At 40.2% G+C, this 18,707-nt stretch overlaps 1 protein-coding gene across 1 annotated transcript in view; it reads right to left on the bottom strand.

The window, feature by feature from the left end:
* Positions 1-18,478, bottom strand: part of COL3A1 (collagen type III alpha 1 chain) — a 52,861-nt gene extending 34,383 nt beyond the window's left edge. The window contains 2 exon segments of the mRNA XM_040603726.1: positions 152-357; positions 18,265-18,478. Of these exon segments, the coding sequence (XP_040459660.1) occupies positions 152-357; positions 18,265-18,343 (285 nt within the window). The 5' untranslated portion in view covers positions 18,344-18,478.
* Positions 18,479-18,707: the final 229 nt, after the last annotated feature.

Below are 18,707 nucleotides of genomic sequence, written 5' to 3'. Positions count from 1 at the left end.
GCCCATCCTAAGTATTTGCCTAGAGTCAGAAAGTGGCATCCTTAGCACTTAAAAGAAAAGCATTTAAAAGCATCTAAAAGAAAGTGAATTGAGGTTGACATGGATCAAGAAGGCAGCAACACCAAAGTAATAACACTGAGAACAAACTTACTCTTGTAGGTTGTGGTGTTGTTTGTGGACAAACTGGACAGCACTCTCCAAAGGGAATCTCTGGGTTGGGACAGTCCAGCTCCTGGTCATCACAGATGATGTCATCACAGAGAACAGATCCTGAGTCGCACACACAGATTTGGCATGGCTCTGGCTTCCAAACATCCCTGTCAGCGTAAACCTGCCCAAGATGGGTACATCCTATGACTGGAAAGAAAGACAAAATAGCATTCAATATTATTTCAAAGGTATTTTCCAAATCAAAGATGAATAAGATGAGAGTTGTTAGGTAGTCTCATTTGTTTTCTACTGTAATATAGTCTATGGGTGTGAAGTACAAGGCTAAATACTTCTTTTCAGACACTGGGAGGATCTGTTACAGTAATTGCAGAGTCTGCTCTGAATCTATAAATAGACATCAACAGAAACCTCCTGGAGCTGATCCAAAGCCCAATTAAATCTTTGATAATCTTCTGCCTCAAGTAATTTTAGTGTCAGACTGTGTTACTGTGTAATTAGCAATTGAATTCTCTGCTGCAGCTAAAAAGCAAACGTGCCAATTCTTTCAGACAAGTGTATCATTGGCCCCCGTGCGCCAACACGAGCACTTACACACGGATGTGGAATCAGCCATCTGCCCAGCATGAACCCTTGTTGCTAGCATCTTGCATGAATAGCTAGCACCAAGTGTTTTCAAAGTGTTTTTCGAAAGCCAGCGTATGCGATAGATCTAAAAGAATGTTCACATCAATTGCCCAAATGGCTTGCAATTATTGTATCATCTGGCCTGCTCCAATGTTACAAGTGTCTGTATTTTCAGAAAAAAACATCATTCATCTGTATATTCATGATTTTGTGAATTCCTTCCAACAGCTATTCTACTGATAAAATGTGTTGTAAATAATGAAACTGAAGAGACTGATGAAAACCAGCTTCAAACTTTACATTTTGGGTTTGTATTTTTAGAGAAACAAAATCCAGAAAACCTGATCATTTAAGAAACCATTATGAAAATAACACTACGAAGTTAGACAAGCTCCTTGTAAGTTTTGTAGAACTATTAGAAATCCCAGATTACACATATGAGTATCAGTGAATGTTCTGAATAATGGAATAAGATATTTTCCATGAATAATTCAAAATAATTCAGTTTACAGACACAAAATTCTGAGGGAAGAGCTATTTAGGTACCTGCATAGTCCTTGAAACTTTAATATCAGAGTAAGTTACCTACTACACATCACCCTTGAAAAAGGGGGGGGGGAAAAAAAAAAAAAAAAAAAAAGAAGCCAAAAGATGTACTTCAAAGCTCTGACATTAAAATTACCACTGACTCCAGACAGACAATTCTGAATGCCATCACATTGTTGCAATGGTCATAATTACACAGTACGAGACCGAGTCAAAGTTACAGTGCAGTCCATTCCTACGGGTTATTCTTTTCTCACATGCGATGACTTTCATCTCTGTTTTTTTCTCTTTTCTACTACTGTGTTACCACCCTGGTCACTTTTTTCCTCTTTCCATTCTTCATTTTTCTATGTTGTGGGTATCTGTTTCCATACCCATTCTTCGTTTTTCTGTGTTGTGGGTATCTGTCTCCATACCCACACCCCCATGTCTTTGGCATGGTGCAGACTTGGACACATTTCCTCTCTTCTCATGCTGCTTCTGCCTCAGTTCCTTTTTTCTCTATTTGGTTTCATCTTTCATATAACACCTAACTTCCCTCTTCATCTTCCCTGAATCCTCTTGTGTTTTGTACCTGAACAGCTCACCTTCTTTATTGCCATTTACTCAGCTGAGCTTAGTTTTTCATTCTCTGCTCCCTTCCCAGTGCCTCGCTTGCTCATCTGCTTCTCCTTGTCCATATTAACCTGACTTTTCCTTCTGGGTCACCCGTGACTTTCATCACCTCCTGGCAGGAGCTCTGTAAGGGTGATGGGCAACACAGCCAAGGCTTCTTGGCTCACTGAGTGGAGAACCAGAGCAGGGATCTCAGAACACGGCACTGCATGGCACAGGAGGTTTCTTTCCCTAGTTTCAACCCCACTACAGGCTTTCTGCATACACCAACTTGTGTTATTTCTGCGCTTCAATTACAAAAGAAGCAAACAGGAATATGGTGCCTTGTCAAGGCTGACACACTACTTATGGTTAAAGTTGGGTTTTGACCACCAGTTTGATTAGAACAACAAGATGCAAAAAGCTTCAAAAATCCTTTTCAGACATTTTCAAGTCAATGTTTTTTTCTTTGTCTGATATCTGTCTGGGAGCCAGTATTTTACCTTCCTTTGACAACACACACACAAAAAAATCTTAAAATCTAAACCATTCCAGTGGCATATGAAAACCAATCCTCCTCAGACATTTCCTACCAGTTAGGAATTAATTTTTTCCCTTTTCCTTTGCTTCTCCACCATTTGGGCCTCATCAGAAAGTTCAGGTCCTGCACAAGAGAGGTGGAGAAGTGCTTATTTCCAGGACAGCATCTTCCTCACACCCGTCGTGACACAGGGTCACGGCCTCAGAGGATGCCGTTTCAAAGGACACTGCCTAATAACCACCACCCCGGGAGAGGATCTAGACATCCTTCCTTAGTCTGCCAAGCCTCATTTAGCTTCTAAAAAATTTGCCTGGTTTCCCAGCTCTCACACTACAGAATCATGTCAGTGGATCCCAGTTAAATAAGCTGATTATCTGCTTAATTAATTGCTGCTTCTGCGAGAATCATTTTCCTTCTTTAACAAACCAGGATTTCACTGTGGGCAGTTACTTAGGAAAAAACCAAACTGTCCAGCCTTGACAAATGTTTCCTGACAAACAAGCAGACTGACATGTATTTTAAAAATGAGAAGTGCAGCGTTATGAATGAAATCATCTTTACAGTCTCTCCAATGACTCACGAAGAAACCTGAATTTTAAAGTGGCAAAAGCTGAGCAGATCAGTGCACGAGCTGCTCACTGTATACAAGACGACCTCAAAAGCAGTGTCCTGTGGGAGGCAGAATACCACCAAAGCTAGCGGGGAGGTTAGAGCTTGTTATCTGTCTAATAGGAGCTGGTTGGATACACCCAAAAGAGCAGGGGTGGGCATGGATCCACTTCACCCGAGAGCAATGCTCAGCTGTCACTCTGCTTAAGCACTTCCCAGCTCCACAGGTTAAAACATCCTTCTAATTTACAAACCTAACGAGGAAGGGAAAAGATGATTTTTCTTTAGTTTAGGGCAGAACATAATTTATACATAATTGTTAAATAAAAATACCATGATACAGAGCTAAAAACTTCACAGTGTCACCATGAGCACATGTAATGTACAGTTATATTAATTGCATACACATATTAAAAACAAATACTGTACACATACTTCACTTCTGTGCTCATAAGATGTGTTTGATTATTTTTAATATTCCAATTTCAGCTCTCGGTATCACCTTCGTACTTTCAAATCCTCAATTTTTTTGAAACTATGTGTTTAAGACAGCAAGGTTCTTATTCACTAGGAAATTCATATCCAAGAACTTGTATTTCCATGTGTCAATTTTTTCTTCCACCTTACTTCATTTTCATTGATTTGTTTTGTTGTTTTGTGCTTTCCAGTAATGTGATCCTGCTGCCCTACAGCAAAGAGGGCAGCCCAAATGGGGAGCAGAAAACAGCTGTCTTTCCCATATTTTCACTCTGCTGGTTAGAAAAGATTTTTTTTCAAGACATCTGCTCTTTCCTGAAGCAAAGACTTTTCTCAGTAACCAATTTTTCACACAGAGAATACTGATCTTTCCATATTTTAGTTAACAATATAGATGAAAATGACACATAAAATGTGTCACGAAATGACTGACATCATTTTACAGTAATAAGGAAATAAAGCAGATGCGTTTTACGAGGTTGTCATTCAGTTATTCTACAGTAGATGGCATCATTTAACAGAAAGAAAAAAGACAAAAAAAATTGAAGACATATGGATATAATGACATTCATATTTGCTTCTGACTTTCTGGACATTGTTAAATGAATTAAGAAATCAGCTTGGAGAGCTGCAATGAAAATCGTTGCGGCCTTTGGCAGAATGAAGGTATTAAATAGGTTTCCAAAGGAAACTTACATCTGGGAAGACTTAGTCTGTTCAACACCCCCTCTGTGCTCAGATGTAGATCTGTGTGTCAGCGTGTTATGACATAATGCATTTTGCATTGCTCATAAAGATTAACCGTTAGCTCCAAAATCCTTTGGAAAGCTGATTTGTGCTAAAGCACTGGCAAATAACATATAGGAATAATAAAGTTATAAAAAAGCTGACTTGACTACATCTAGACTTGGAGTAAAACAGTCACACACATGCCTTAGCCAGGTTTTCTTATTGATTCAAAAATATATATTAGCCTAAGATTCAAAAAAATATTAGAAATAAACGACGTTCTTCTATGGCAGAGCAAAATCTTCTTCCCCAAGCGCTAAATGTGGTGGCTATACAGCCCTTCACTTCTATAGGAGTTATTGCAGTGGTTTGTTGGAAGCTGTGTCAATCTCTGATTCATTGTACAAAGCATTAAAGTTTAATATTTGAAAGCCTGAATATCTCTGCATTTATGCTGTTTACTGAGCGTTCACATTTTTAAAGATTTTGCTGTGACTAGCATTTCCCTGAGCTGGCCTAAAAAGTGAAGAAAATTTAAAAAGGCAACACTATCTTTGTCATACGCTGCGTTTGAATTATTTCCCGTTTTCTAAGCAGATTAGCATCTGTATGTAAGCAGACCAATAGCGAAAGGAAATCACCAACTGTGAAAGGAAAATCACCATTCAATCCCAAAGAACCTCTAAGCGTGGTACATAAAAGAGCCCAAATGTGTACAAGGGAAAACAAGTATGGTGGCTGTAAGCCCGGAGGATGACAGACATCCTATGGGACATAATCCCCGTTCCAGTGAGGTGAATGAGAGTTTGTTATCGAGGGCTATGACCTGAGAAGCTGACCCGTTCTGTAGTTGCTTTTGGCTTTGCATTTGTGCAAGCGCCCTGATCATGACTTAACTACATTTATATGGCAAAAGGAAAAAATCTCCTAATAGTAACCTCAAAACCCACAGGCTTTTCCACATTGGACAAAGCAAATGTCCAGCTATCGCATTAGTAGCAGACTCACATATCCCATTTGCAGAGATGTGACTAAATGCTTAGAAATTCTAGAACATCTTGAACTTGTCTGGTTCTGCCTGAGAGAGGGCAAGAGTCCACGCAGAGGTGACTCACGCTTCTGCAGCAGCCGCTCCGTGGTGGCTTGGGAAGCAAAACTGAGGAGCTTTGATCTGCGAGAATCTCATCACAAACACAATGAGTCAAGCAAATGGGTTTTGCTGTTATTTAAAATGAACCTGGTAAAGGCTAAAGCACTGATCTGAAGGCCACCTTGCCTCTAAGTCTGGATCCAAAGCCTGCTGAAGCCAAGAAGGGTCTCTCTGTTGCTTTTAATGTCCTTCTAATGGTACAAAGCCTGTGCTGCCTTACTCTCACCTAGTTTTGCTCATTTGCTTTACAGCATGGCTACTTCAAAAACAGTTTTTACATTTCTTCTACAGTAAATACATCTATTTATTGTGTATTCCACCACTGTTCTGTACATTGGACAAAGGACAAAGTAGAAAAGAGATATATTGCTCATTTTCAGTGGTGATGCTTTAATTTCCCCCTACACTGGAGTAGATGCTTTCCATTTACTGAGCAGAAAAGAATGCCACAGCGTCTATCCCAAAGCAAATGGCTCGGGCTCCCTATCTGGTATTATGACGATGTTTAGAAGAAAATCAACCATAGTCATTCTATCCCATGATCAGTAATGGAAACAAATGGACTCTCATAATGAACTAGTTGACTTGCTGAGCCAGAATAGCCTGCTTTGTCTGCAGGTTTCCCTGTCACGTAGGAGCTGGGTACTCAAAAAGTCTGAAATAATGTCTCACAGAAATAATGTTTCACAGAACTCTGGAAAAGAGGTGGAAATACAAGAAATAGATTAACAAGATTTTTTTTTTTCTTTCCAACTACAAGATCTACAGACATTCTCTCAACTGGAATTGTCTTAAACCAACCAGCTAATTAATTGAATCCATTTCACATGGTGCATGAACACATAAGGGCCAATTCGGGTGTACCTACCTATTAGGATGTTTTCAGATTTAATGGTACTTGTGTTCTATTTTGTAACGCCTGTCCACCATGTGGATGGATATCAGGAATGAAACCTCAATTGATAAAACACTTAAATGCAGGCTGTGAAAAATCAGAGCAGGTCCATCTTAAAAATGCTTTCCTCCTCCACGTCCTGTAGGAGCAATAACTGCTATTGGGCGGAATGGAAAAAGAATATGAATGAATTGTTCACAGATTTCCCAAGTTTCACACCAAAAAGGACAGCTACATCCTGTGCTTTCAGACTGAAACCAATGCTTTCCTACTTCTAGGGACGCTTGCCTGCCAAACAAGCTGGCGTTTGAACAGTTCTGCCACTGTGCCAGTCCCAAACGTTTTCCTCTTTACTCAGACGCAGAGCAAGAAAGAGAAATGCCGGGTAACCGTAATGCTGTACTTGTCTGTCAGAGGTATTGCGGAAAGGAGACATGCACTGTCTCACTGGCAATGTATAGCAGCGGCTGGATTCTTAGGCAAAGGCTCAGTCTGTCGTGTAGCCAAACTGTCCTTGCTCTGAGACCCACCCAATCTGTCTTTCAGATTACAAAATGGAAAAAAAAAAAAAAAAAAATCAACCCAGGCCTGCACCGGTACAAACAAGTATTTGCATTTTAAACAAATCGTAGCTTGTTCCCTTCATTTGTCTTTATAAGCTCCAAATGCTGCAACCTTTCTGCAGCTTTTACATTTTAGAAATATCAGGATTAAAAAATATCCATATGGCATATTTGCTACCAGGTAAAACACAAAATGCCTCTGTTTTCCTTACATCTTATTAGCCTTTTCCTAATCTTTCAAAGCGTCATTCATGTTAAGAACTCTTATTTTTCCTCCTTTTATCTTTAGAGGACTCTTGTTCTTCTCAAAGGTAACATGGTCTAAAGCAGCTGAATCTCTGTCACATTGTTCTGCCTCAACGTCAATGTTTCACAACTGGCTCTATTCAGGCACATATGTTGACATCCTCGAAAGCTGTTCTTCATGCAACTTCTAAAGGTCACCCTGTGACATAAGTCTTGCTCTGAAACAGGGACCAGCAACAGCCCATCAGCGATACTGTTACACAACAGCCCCACTGGCTTCAGCTGGTGTCTGGCTGAAAAAAGAGTTTTCTTGTTGCAGAACTGCTAATAGGAAAACAAAGGGCAAGGAGGGTTTTTTTCATTTGTTTACTGATGGGGGTTGTTTTGGCAGAACTGTCATTTCCATCTGAGTCATACTAGAGGCTAGACAGAGCAGCCTGCTACATATCCATCACCTTGCTGCTTTTTGGGGGGTTGCCCAGAGTATTGTCATAGCTGCTCCTGAACTTATAAATGTCATTTTAAGGAACACATCCGACGGATGCAAGAGATAGTTCCAGTCCTTTTGTTTTTAACTATTTATTCCTCGACAATATCATGGCCTAAATTGTTCTTTGTAAGGGAGGAAGATATTCCTGAACGACCATCTGTATTGAGATGTTATTCTAAGATTTTGTCTCCGAAGTCCTCTCTCGACAGGTTGACTCTGTAGCTCAGACTATTATATTTAAACTTCTGCCCTTTTAGTCGAGATAGACCTCTTTTGCTATAATCTGCAGAATGTGTATCATTCATTCCTGATTAAGGGTAAAACACTGCCTGATCAGAACCTTTCTTGATTTTACTGGGCTTAGGATTAGACCTAAAAACCACCAACTACTAATTATTTTGGCGGGAACTGAGGGTCATCTGTGCCTGACAGATCAAGCCTTTTAATAAAGGTAACCATTTGCATTAGAGTAGGACATGCAGTAAGAAAGAATTTAATCTTAATTCAATGCATTCAATACCTTTTAGAGGGACCATTGCATAATTTTCCAGTCACTCTTCCAAGTATTGGTAAAATGCCTATGAGATTTTTCCATCCCCTCTGTTCTTACATTACAATATTTTTTGGCACATCACCTTTCGTGCCATTTGGTGTCACTCTAAAAATAAGCAGCAGGCTGCAATCACTTTATTTGTGGCTATTTACTTTTAGCGCTGGCATAAATTCTCACTACTCTGCAGTAATCTGATTTTAATGTGCTTCTTGTCTTTAGAGCGAATGATGCCAAATGGCAGAAAGACTTGTGTCTTAAACCAAACAGAGACTGACATAAATTCGAGGTTTGATGTGATTACTGATGATTTTATGAATTTATTAGTTTCTTTAAACTTACATCCTTGGGCAATCAATGAAGACTTCTACAGTCAGAGTCCAAGCATCAAGACAATCTTAACCTGAACACTTCCAATTCTATCCAGAAGCCGGCCTAACATATTTCTAAAGAAAAGCAATAGCCTCATGCTCCAATTATTAGGATCAATTGAGCGGAAAAAAATACCAAAACCCAGCACATTTTGTCAGAACTTTCAAAAATACCCCAAACAAACCACCCCCAAGGTTTATCTTAAAGACATACTTCTGTATTTCTGATTTTAGCCAGGACCAGGAATAGTTTATAACAGAGGAGTGTTCTTTGCAACGGTTCTTGCAGTAGGTCTGTCCTGGCAAGAATAAAGAAAAAACTACAAAATTCACTGTATACTAGCAGGTTTCCCCAACTGTACAACCGGTCTGACAGATCCAAAGTATCATGAAATTGAGTTTCAGTTTCTGAGCTGCTAAGTGAGAGAACCACTGGAAACTGATAATTGTTACAGCCTGCTCTACATAGCACCTCCTGCAAAACACTGAACTACTTAATTGAAGATACTTGAAGCTTCTCACAAGATAAAACCCAAAAGCCAGGGGTGGGGGTGGAGGGGAAAGTATGATTTTTGTTTTTCATCGCATGACTTTGTAATTAAAACAATTTTTATCAGTTGATTAAGGTTTCAAGTGGGACACGATCTTTGCTTTCCCCTTAGCTCAGCGAGAGGGCTAACAATTTTATGCAATGCTGTTTCTGTGGTTTGCCTTGGAAGAGATCAGCTTGATTCAATGCTTCTCTCCTGAGACAGAAACAGATGGGAAATGTTACAATGCAGTATAGTACATATGGTAACATCATTTATATTTTCAGATACATTGGACAAAGTCAGCCCCAATATAACTCCATGGCCATAGTGAATTTACATCAGAGATGAGTAAAGCAGCAGGGGGTCAGATTCTACACTAACATAACTCCCTGCACAATTTTATTGATTTCCCTGTAATTTCAGAAGTTGGACGTAAACAAAGAGTTTGCTGCTTTTGTTTCATATCGCTGTGATGGATTAAAGAGCTCTGGCGTATTGTCTAAAGAAAAGAATCTTATCTTTGGCTGCCAATAAATTAAAGATATTTGTAATTCAGCAGATTGGGGGCGAGGGGAGGGGGGATTCTGAACGCACAGAGCATCACTAGCCTAGTTTCATCTGCAAAACACTTTGTATTCATTCACTCCTTGTTCCAGTTTGTGCTAATTCACCCCACATCCATTTTGGACAGTCTGTTGGATACAGATGGCAGTATTTGAAATTCTTCTTAATCTGCCTCACAGAGGATATTAAATGGCTATTTGTACACTGGATACAACGTTCTTATTGTCAACTCCCTAAGGCTACTAAAGTGAGTATTGTGAGGGTTTTCTCAGGGTACCAAAGACAACTTTCTTAATTTTGGAGCCACTTTCAAGTATCAAGTCCTATGTCATGTTTCAAGCATGAAGACCTTAGAATCTTCCTAACTAATTCCCTCATCAGGTGAAGGTCCACACTTTTGGCGTGGTGAAGAGCCCACAAGCACAGAGCTGATGTTTCATTAATATCAGGGGTCAGCAGCATTGCTGCTGAAGCGGCTGCCTGAAGCCTGGCACACGTGTAGCTCTCCCTGCTCTGTGCAGGGTGAGGATAAACAGCGCCGCATGGCAGGGAGGGATGGACCCTCTGCAGCAGACAAGCCAGATCCACCGGAATTTATCTGTCCCAGTCCTTAAAAGGTGTGAGTGGAAAAGCCTGAGCCAGAGATAAATTAAGAGGCTGTTCTTTTTTTTTTTTTTTTTTTTTTCCTGATTCTTCACTAAAAGAAGTTTACAATTCCCTTTCTCTCCTCAGCTACTCTAACAGGAAAAGAATCTGTTGGACTTCAACGCCTCTCTTCTTTCTTTCCTCCCTCCCCCTCCCCCACCCCATTTCTGCTGTTCTGCTCATACAAAAAAAGAGGGATCTACAAAGAGGACCACCCTGCCAATGACCAGGCCTACAATATTGTGCAAAGAATCTTCGAAATGTCTGAGCAGAATTCAATTACTCTTTTCAAAGATTTGCAATCCCCACTACACAGCCTATTGTTTGCTTTCACTAGGACATTCTTCTCTTAAACAGCTGGCACAGGATGACTACTGCTCTGTAGGCAAACAAGCAAACACCATACAGTAGATTTAAAGCCAAAGACAGGAAAAAAATATAATTTTTTTTTAAAAGAGCCTCTCATGAACGTAGAAGTGTTTTCCAAGACAATATTAATTCTATTTTCACTGCTTACAGCTGAAGGAAAGCATGGGGGATGTAGTTCATTCTCCTTTGATGCTCAGCATGGCTATTACACTGAACATCAAAGGAACAGTGAGCAATGCTTCCCATATTATCCATTAGCTGTGCTCGGGTGAGCAATTGCTTCTCTCGTGTCTGTTTGAAAAAGAAGCTGCAATTTTACTCTTGCCTCTTTTCCTAAAAGAAAATGGAAAGAATGAAAAGAGAAGAAGCAGCACAAAGGGAAAGAACAGAGGAACATAGATGTTTGCAGCAGACAGCCTGCTAGTGCACCAACTGGTCACTGGGTGTGAACTGTGGGGAATTTCAGTGGGAACTAATTATGTCCAGAAGTTTTCCAAGAGCTGCCAGTGCTGAACTGCTGTGGGAAGTAGTTTCCAGGCACAGATCAGCCTTTCACAGCTACTGCTGTGAACATAGACAGGATGTTCCTGTGATTCTTCTGCCCTGTGCAATGCTAGGGCTGGGAATAAAGTGGAGCCTGAAGCCACCATAGCAGCCGACAGAAGTTTTGCACATGGAAGGAAATATTTTGCTGCCTGGCAGGAAAGCAGAGGTGCCTGTGCCACCCTCCAGGGTGGGATGCACAGTGACTGAAAGAGACAAACCAGTCACAGAAAGGGACAGGTTTCCTGTGGCTGTGGACAGCTTTGTATTACCCTGAAGGCCATTCTGGTACAAACTCAACCAAAGCCTTAAATCTACAAGTCTTATCCCCCATTTCTTGAAAGTCATTTGAGCGCCCCTTTATCTACAAGAAAAAATCTAGGCTTTCAAAATAAAGGAAAACATTCACCCTTAAAATATGTATCTTTTCATTATCATCACATTCTTCCTGTTCAATGTCCCCCCGCAAGTTGTTTCCTCCCTGTCAGCCACCTCTTCACAGGGTACTTGTGTGAATCAAAGCAAGACAAGAAATGTGCAGGCGTTGTTAAAGGAGGTACCGTTTTCATTCTCATTCTGATAGCTCATGTTTAAATGAAGGGTTTGACGTAAATGAGGGAAAATGGAAGTAGTCTTTTAGCTAATCTGAAAGGCATCTCCTCTGCTAAACTAAACAAAGCCAGAAGTCCCAGAGCTGAATTTTATCCAAACTACAGGCAACAAGCGGTTGTTGTTGGAGGGGGTTATATCATGTTTTCCATTGTCATTTTGACATGAAACAGGCAGAGGCTTCCACTTTGCAAACTTGGAGACAAGAAGATTGGCTCTGAAGTCAAAATAAATAAATTAAAGCAGTGTTTGGAAGAACGTTAGGTTTTCTCAAAGCAAAATGGAGAGAACCTTTCCTACGAAACACAAGATGAGAAAAAATAACGACTGCTTGAAAATATAAATAGAAAATGTAATCTGCTGTGCCTCTGTGTATAAGATGTATTGCTCTACAGTTAATGACAGAAGTTCATTCTGCCTTGCACCCTTTCAGCATTTAAGATAGGATAAGCACACCTCTCCATCTCTCCATCTGTTATGCTTACAGAAAAGATTTTCTGACTCCTGTAACACATAATTTTTTACTCTCTGTGGAGACTGTAAATTCATTAGCCACAGCCTAAAGCAATGTAAGTGTTAATCTTTGAAATTGTTATACAGTCTCAAAGCAATGTGAGAAATATTAATGGTGTGGTCCATACACATAAATATGGAAACCTATTTCTCTGAAAAGCAAAGGGTCTGACTGTGCTAAATGGAGAAAGATCAGGAAATTATGTGGGAGTTCTTTATAGATTTTTCCAGGGACAAAGCACTGCTTGTCAGAGATGCTGTAGAAAGGACAGAAAGTAAAGCTTCACAATCCCTATGCATGGAAAGATTCAATGGAAGCAAGAGAATCCATGGAGGAGTAGCTGTCCTGCAGTAGTCACTAAGTCAGAGTGCTGTATCTAGCAGCAGCATGGCCATGGAGAGCCAAGTGGACTGAGTCACCACACAGCATCTCTGCAACAGAGGTAACATCACCTCGAGCAGCGCAGCCCCAAACAGCCTTCTCTCCAGGAGGAATCCACTGGATCCCCTGGACTTGAGATGGGCAGCATGCTGAGGGCCAGGGGCTGCAGCATTCTTCTGTACCTACCCACACTACCCTCAACACCTTGAGCTGAAGGTATAGAAGCAAAATAACACTTCTTGCCCCACTCCTGGAGCAGGAATCACATCTGTGCCCAGTTCTCCTTCTGTACATGGTGTATTATCACAGATGTGTCAAAGGAGGGGTAGGCTGGCAAAGTATTGCAGCAGGCAAGATGATGACACTAAAATTTTTGTTCCATTTTGGGTTGAAGGTTATTTGTCATCTGCCAAAAACCAAAATCAGGATGCCTCAAAGCTGTAGACATACAGGTGGTGGGTACTGAACTCTAAACCATGTTGAAGTTGTGCAATCTACAATTTGCCAAGCTACCACAAGGAGAATGAGCCAATAGTCATCATGTTGAGTCAGAAAAGATTCTATAATACCCTTTTCAAGTCTAAGTTTTATTTCCCTGGGTGATAATATATTGAATTTTGCTCCATCACAACAAATGTCTGCAATGATGTGGGAATCTAATCCAGCTAGTTTAGGACCAACCCCCACCCCCCACCCCCCCATTTTCTTAATACCATATCTTTTGCCTGGTTTCTTAAACAAGAATGACTAAAGGACAGCATAATCTGGAGTATTAATGGGCATAACCATTGCACTAATTTCCAATTCTGTGGGTTTTGACAGACTATTACTTCAAATCAACAAATTTAAACTGGCAACTGTTACAGCAGCTGTGGCTTGTGCTCTTCTCCAGACTACTAACCTACCACAAAAACATCAAGAGCATTACAGTTTTCATGGTGCCCGCCAGCCTGGGAAAGCACACTTTGTTATTGTTTCCCCCTACTGGTAGGCTGAACCTTTCAACTCTGAAATCTAAAATGCTAAATGACAGGCTGCATAATTTCCGTCACTGACCTACAGCATACTTTCCCAATTATGAAGCCAGGTATATCCCATTTTCTGCACTTTTCTGATCAGGAAAAAGTTCAAACAATAATAGTACATATCTGGGACAACAACTAATAGGTCTGTCCTGTTTATCAGCCACTCTGGGAAACAAAAAAAAAAAGTGATAGTAAGTTGCTCCTTCCTTTCTCTTGAATAACATTAATTAAAGCTAACACCCAGATTTTGCAAGGGACACCTGGCTACCTATTTCAAACCTCAAAACTTTGGCAGAAGCTGAAAGAGGAAATAGGATCTGTTTGTAATCTGCAGCAGTAAGAGGGGAGAAAATGTAATGACTCTGACCGAGGCATCAACAGCAATATTCATGCCAGGGACAACACCCTTCTACCTCTGCCTCTTCCCTCTGTAATAAAGCAGTGCACGTTTCCAACTCCACCTCCTCTTTTAAAAAAATCTGTCTACATAGATTTGGTCTCAAATCAAAAACAAATCTGGAAAATAATGAAAGGGATATATAATGGTCTCATTTTCCTAAGGCTAATATCTTCCAGGGATGTGTGATCTAAAATGTGTTTATGAAATTTGTCGTATTTCCAAGAACATATATATAATGCTTAGAGGGGGGTGGATTCCCCAGGCTTTCATTTAGCATGATTTTTCCAGACCAGAAAGGAATGTTTCAATTTTCCTAAGTATAACCTTGCCTGCCGTGTGCATTGTAAAAAGCAGTTAGGAAAAATGGAAGAGCAGCATTAGAGCCCTGCTCTTTCATACCTTCACAGAATCCAGGTTACTTATGATGGTGTAATTATCTTTTGGCACACAGACATACATCATCTGGTTTTACCTTTAACATTCTGGAGGGGGACTTTTCTGTGTTACCAAAGCCTTTGAGGAAAGATAGTTGTGAGTGTCATTAGCAGTACCTTTAAATTAGCTAATTTATCAACAAGAATGCAATATGTGCAATGTTGCATACTAAGTGCTAAAAATGTCAAGTCTGGCAGTTTCACAGATACACTGCGACTGTGCAGTACCCATCTACTTCATTACCTGTCTAACCCTTTCTGATTAATGAAAGAAGAAAGCAAAATGGTTAAAAAAATCTGTTGATAAGTTTTCCTAAAATATCATCCTAAAATCATTCCTAAAATATCATAAAAACCCCATCAACCCTTCTTTTCTGGGGCATCAGAAGTGGGCGCTCAGCAGAAGTTCTTTGCACACTGCCTTCTGAAACCTACAGATAGCAGTTATATTTCATTTTAAAACTTCTGTTTGCTAAAGAAAGCAATATGAAAGGCCAGGAAGTCTTCTCAGAGATATTTTAGGATTCAGTCATTACCTTAGAAATGAGCTTCCTGAACAAACATCCAATATAATACTTACACTGCAAGGAAAACACTACATTACATTAGAACAAAAAAATATTCTGAATAATAGTAATGAAAGGTTCCTGGCTCTGCTCTTACACTGCTTTTAGAGCAGTAGACTTTTTCTGATGACCTCAGTGAGGCTCCTCAAGGACTATGGGGTGTATGTAGGAGAAGTGTCAAGTTCCAGGTGACTGAGACATCCCTTAACCCTCTTAGATGCAGCTGACACAGGCCCAAATCCATCTGACCTCCCTTTTGGCACCAAAGGCAGCATAGCTGTGCACGTGCTTCCTTTGTAGTCAGTGGAAATTGCCAAATACCTCCGGTCTGTCCAGCTAAAATTTATTCTGTCTTCTGGAAGTAGCTGTCTTGACTGACTGTACAAACTCAAGATAAATGGGATGAATGCAGGCTGTAAGGCTAGCAAATGCTTGCACGAATCCTGCTGGCTTGGGTAGTGGATAGATTTCTTTCCTAAAGCAGCATTCCAAGTTCTTACACTTTTGGGTAGTTTAATATGCACTTAATATATGTTGCTGGAATCTGAATCTGTCATGTCTGAAGCACCAGCTTCATGTCATGTCACCCACCTGGAGGCATTTTATCTTGAACATGGTCAGAGCTTGCAAATGCTTCACACTACCTTGGCACACATCAGGAGACCTGAACTGCATCAAGGTGATTTCATTTGCAGTCTAAAAGCATCCTAGTGGGCTACCAGGACATGCAGCTTTTGTTTATGGAAGTCACAGAAAATTCCTTGTTCCACAATATCCAGATCCCAAGCTTTTGCAGAGGTTCACCCTGAGGCTGTATTCAAATCTCCATTCCTAGCTATTACAGCGAGACAAAGAAACGTATAGCCCAGAGATACATCTGACTATCCTAAACTTAGTGTATACTGAGCAGTTTCCTTAATATCTTGCCAAGTCTTGTCTCCTGGCAGGCTCTCCCAAGGAAAATTTTATATTGACTTACACTTGATACTAACCATATAAACATTTTTCTCGACAAGAGAGAGCATTTTAGCATGTCTGGAAATTCTCTTTTGAATCGTGGAAAATTTGGTTTCCCAGCCCATTGCTGCCCTGCACATGATTTAGTGACGCTAATAAGCAACTCCTTCAGTTATTATTTTCTGTGAGAAAAGCATATTCAAATGTGTGGAAAGGAACATTCCAAAGAGAGGACAGGACTAGATACTTTAAGGGATAACTGGTGTATTATCAGTGTCTCTGTGCAACCTCATCCTTGTAAGTAGTATGGAAGTTAGCCCAGTAATGAAATGTTACCACACAAGAAACAGGAATGTGGCAGAAAAATGAGAATACTCCCTCACACTTTGTTTGTATATTGTTCTTCTACCCAAAAATTACGATTTCTTGAGTCAAATAAGTGTTGCGTGTCAGAAACATCTAGGGATATGACCAGAGCGAAGGAAAGAGACCTGGCACTCAGAGGGGATTTGCTTAATGGGAGAAATAAAACTGATTTTAGAAGTATCCTTCTTTTAGAAGGATAAAGACCTCCTTAGTCCTTAACCCTCTGAAGATACATAGATATATATATATACACACACACATAATGCATATTAAATATATGCAATACGAGTATTATTTGATGCTGTAAGCAGACAAAACACAGCATACATTTGGCTCAAATTCTGTAATATTTTCTTCACTGAAGAATATTGAAGAGATAGTTTATATATAGGAAGGGCAGAAGCAGAAAAGCTCAGTTCACAGTATATGACGCTTTTTCTCTACAGAACATCTTCATATGCATTGTGGGTTTTTTTTAAGATACTTTACAAGGCTTAGCCATGCCTGTGCTTGGTGAGGGGGCTGGTATTTGGGCATGCTGCTGTTGCAGATGTAGTTACCTGATTTGCTCACGCACAGAGCCCCCTGAGCTCCAACTGCTCTGCTGCCAGGAGCCTGCTGGTGGATTCACAGCCACCCCTTCAGCAGAGGTGCCTTTCCAGGTACGCCGAGGCAGAGAGGTTTACCGTGAAATAGCTAAAGTAATCTTTTTTCACGATTTGTATCATACAGAGTAGGGTAGGGTATGGTTTTAAACGCATTTGTCTTTCCTCTCCTGCACTACAGTTTATTTGGCTGCTTCTTTACCAAGTTACTTGTAATGTTACTCATTGCCTCAATGCAGGAATAAATCCATTGCTGATCTTTTATATTTACAAGAAAAGATGTTTTATCTTAAGGAAGGTCTGGTTTACAATGTCTGGCAAGCAGGAACAGAGCACATCCAAAAAAGGTCAGCTGTACTTGTGGAATGTCATCTGTTTAACTTAAATACTCATACCACACTTATCTGCGCTCTGTGTTGAGTTATTGTATACAGAGTATTCTTTTTCCCCTCTAAATTCCACATTCACTCGGGTTTTGGTGTTCTTGCTCTCTGTAAACATGCACATACATACTTGCACAGACTCCCAGATACCATCAGCTGCTAATCAGTCTCATGAGGGACCGAAACAGCCTGCAGATGCACAACTCTATTTCAGCTGAGGGAATTAATTTACCCTCCTGCTTTATGTCAAAGTAAAAATCCCATAAGCTGACATATTTTCCTATCTCGTTCTTAAAAAATGTTTCATCCAAACTGATTAGAAATTTCAGGCTGTTTTCCACATGCAAATTGTTTAAACAAACCCCCACGCTGCCAGTGGAAAACACACAAGTACAAAAGGAGAACTCCAAATAAAAAAGCTGGAAGCACAGACTTACTGCTTGTGACAAATAACTTCCAGGCAGCACAGAGCTAACAGTTAAAATGTTATTCCAAGAGTCAGAAATAGCTTAAAAACTCTCCCGTGTCTGTAATAGGAAAGCAAGTAAGAACAAGAACAATTGCAGCTAAGGCAGACGGCGCCGTACAGTCCTTTTAACCACAGCAGAAAGCAAAGTGAAGAGAAACCTTTGGGATGGTAATGCAAACTCCTGCAGCTTCCAGCTTCAGCATTGGGTGTCTGACTGCTGAACTACTGAAGGAAAAGTGTTCTGGTGAGATTTGTGACTACGCATTTCTTACAAGCTATTAAAATCATTGGTGAAAATAAAAATAAAATAAAAACATTAAATCATAAGAAGCTTGAATTACTCACCGTCTTGTTGTGCCAAAATAACTGAGGGTTGAAACACGGCAAGAATGAGCAAAGTTACTTTTTGCACAAAGCTCATCATGTCTAAATATTAGACATGAGACTCTCTGTGCAAAAATAAAAAGGGGGGGGGAAGAAAAATCTATTCAAAATAGCAACATCGGTTGTTCCCTGCCCTTCCAGCACCGGGCCATGTACAGAACTCAGCCACAAGCATTCCCCAGCTTTGGCCTTAAATAGGAAAAAAATTGGCTTACTTTACTTTTCCACCCCCTTTACTGAAACATGAGAAGAAGACCCATCCCCTAACAGTAAATGAATGATTAATATTTCTCTTGGCTTTGCAGAAGAATAAAGTCAACTAAACAAGATACACAGCACATCTGGAACTTTTGTGTGCATACAAAATGCATACTGAGACTGTACATGAACAGTTAGTGTGCGCT

This window comes from Falco naumanni, chromosome 8, assembly GCF_017639655.2.
Source record: "Falco naumanni isolate bFalNau1 chromosome 8, bFalNau1.pat, whole genome shotgun sequence".
In the NCBI taxonomy this organism is placed as follows: domain Eukaryota; kingdom Metazoa; phylum Chordata; class Aves; order Falconiformes; family Falconidae; genus Falco; species Falco naumanni.
The sequence above is the reverse complement of the archived record's forward strand: the minus strand, read 5'-3'. Positions and strand labels throughout refer to the sequence as shown.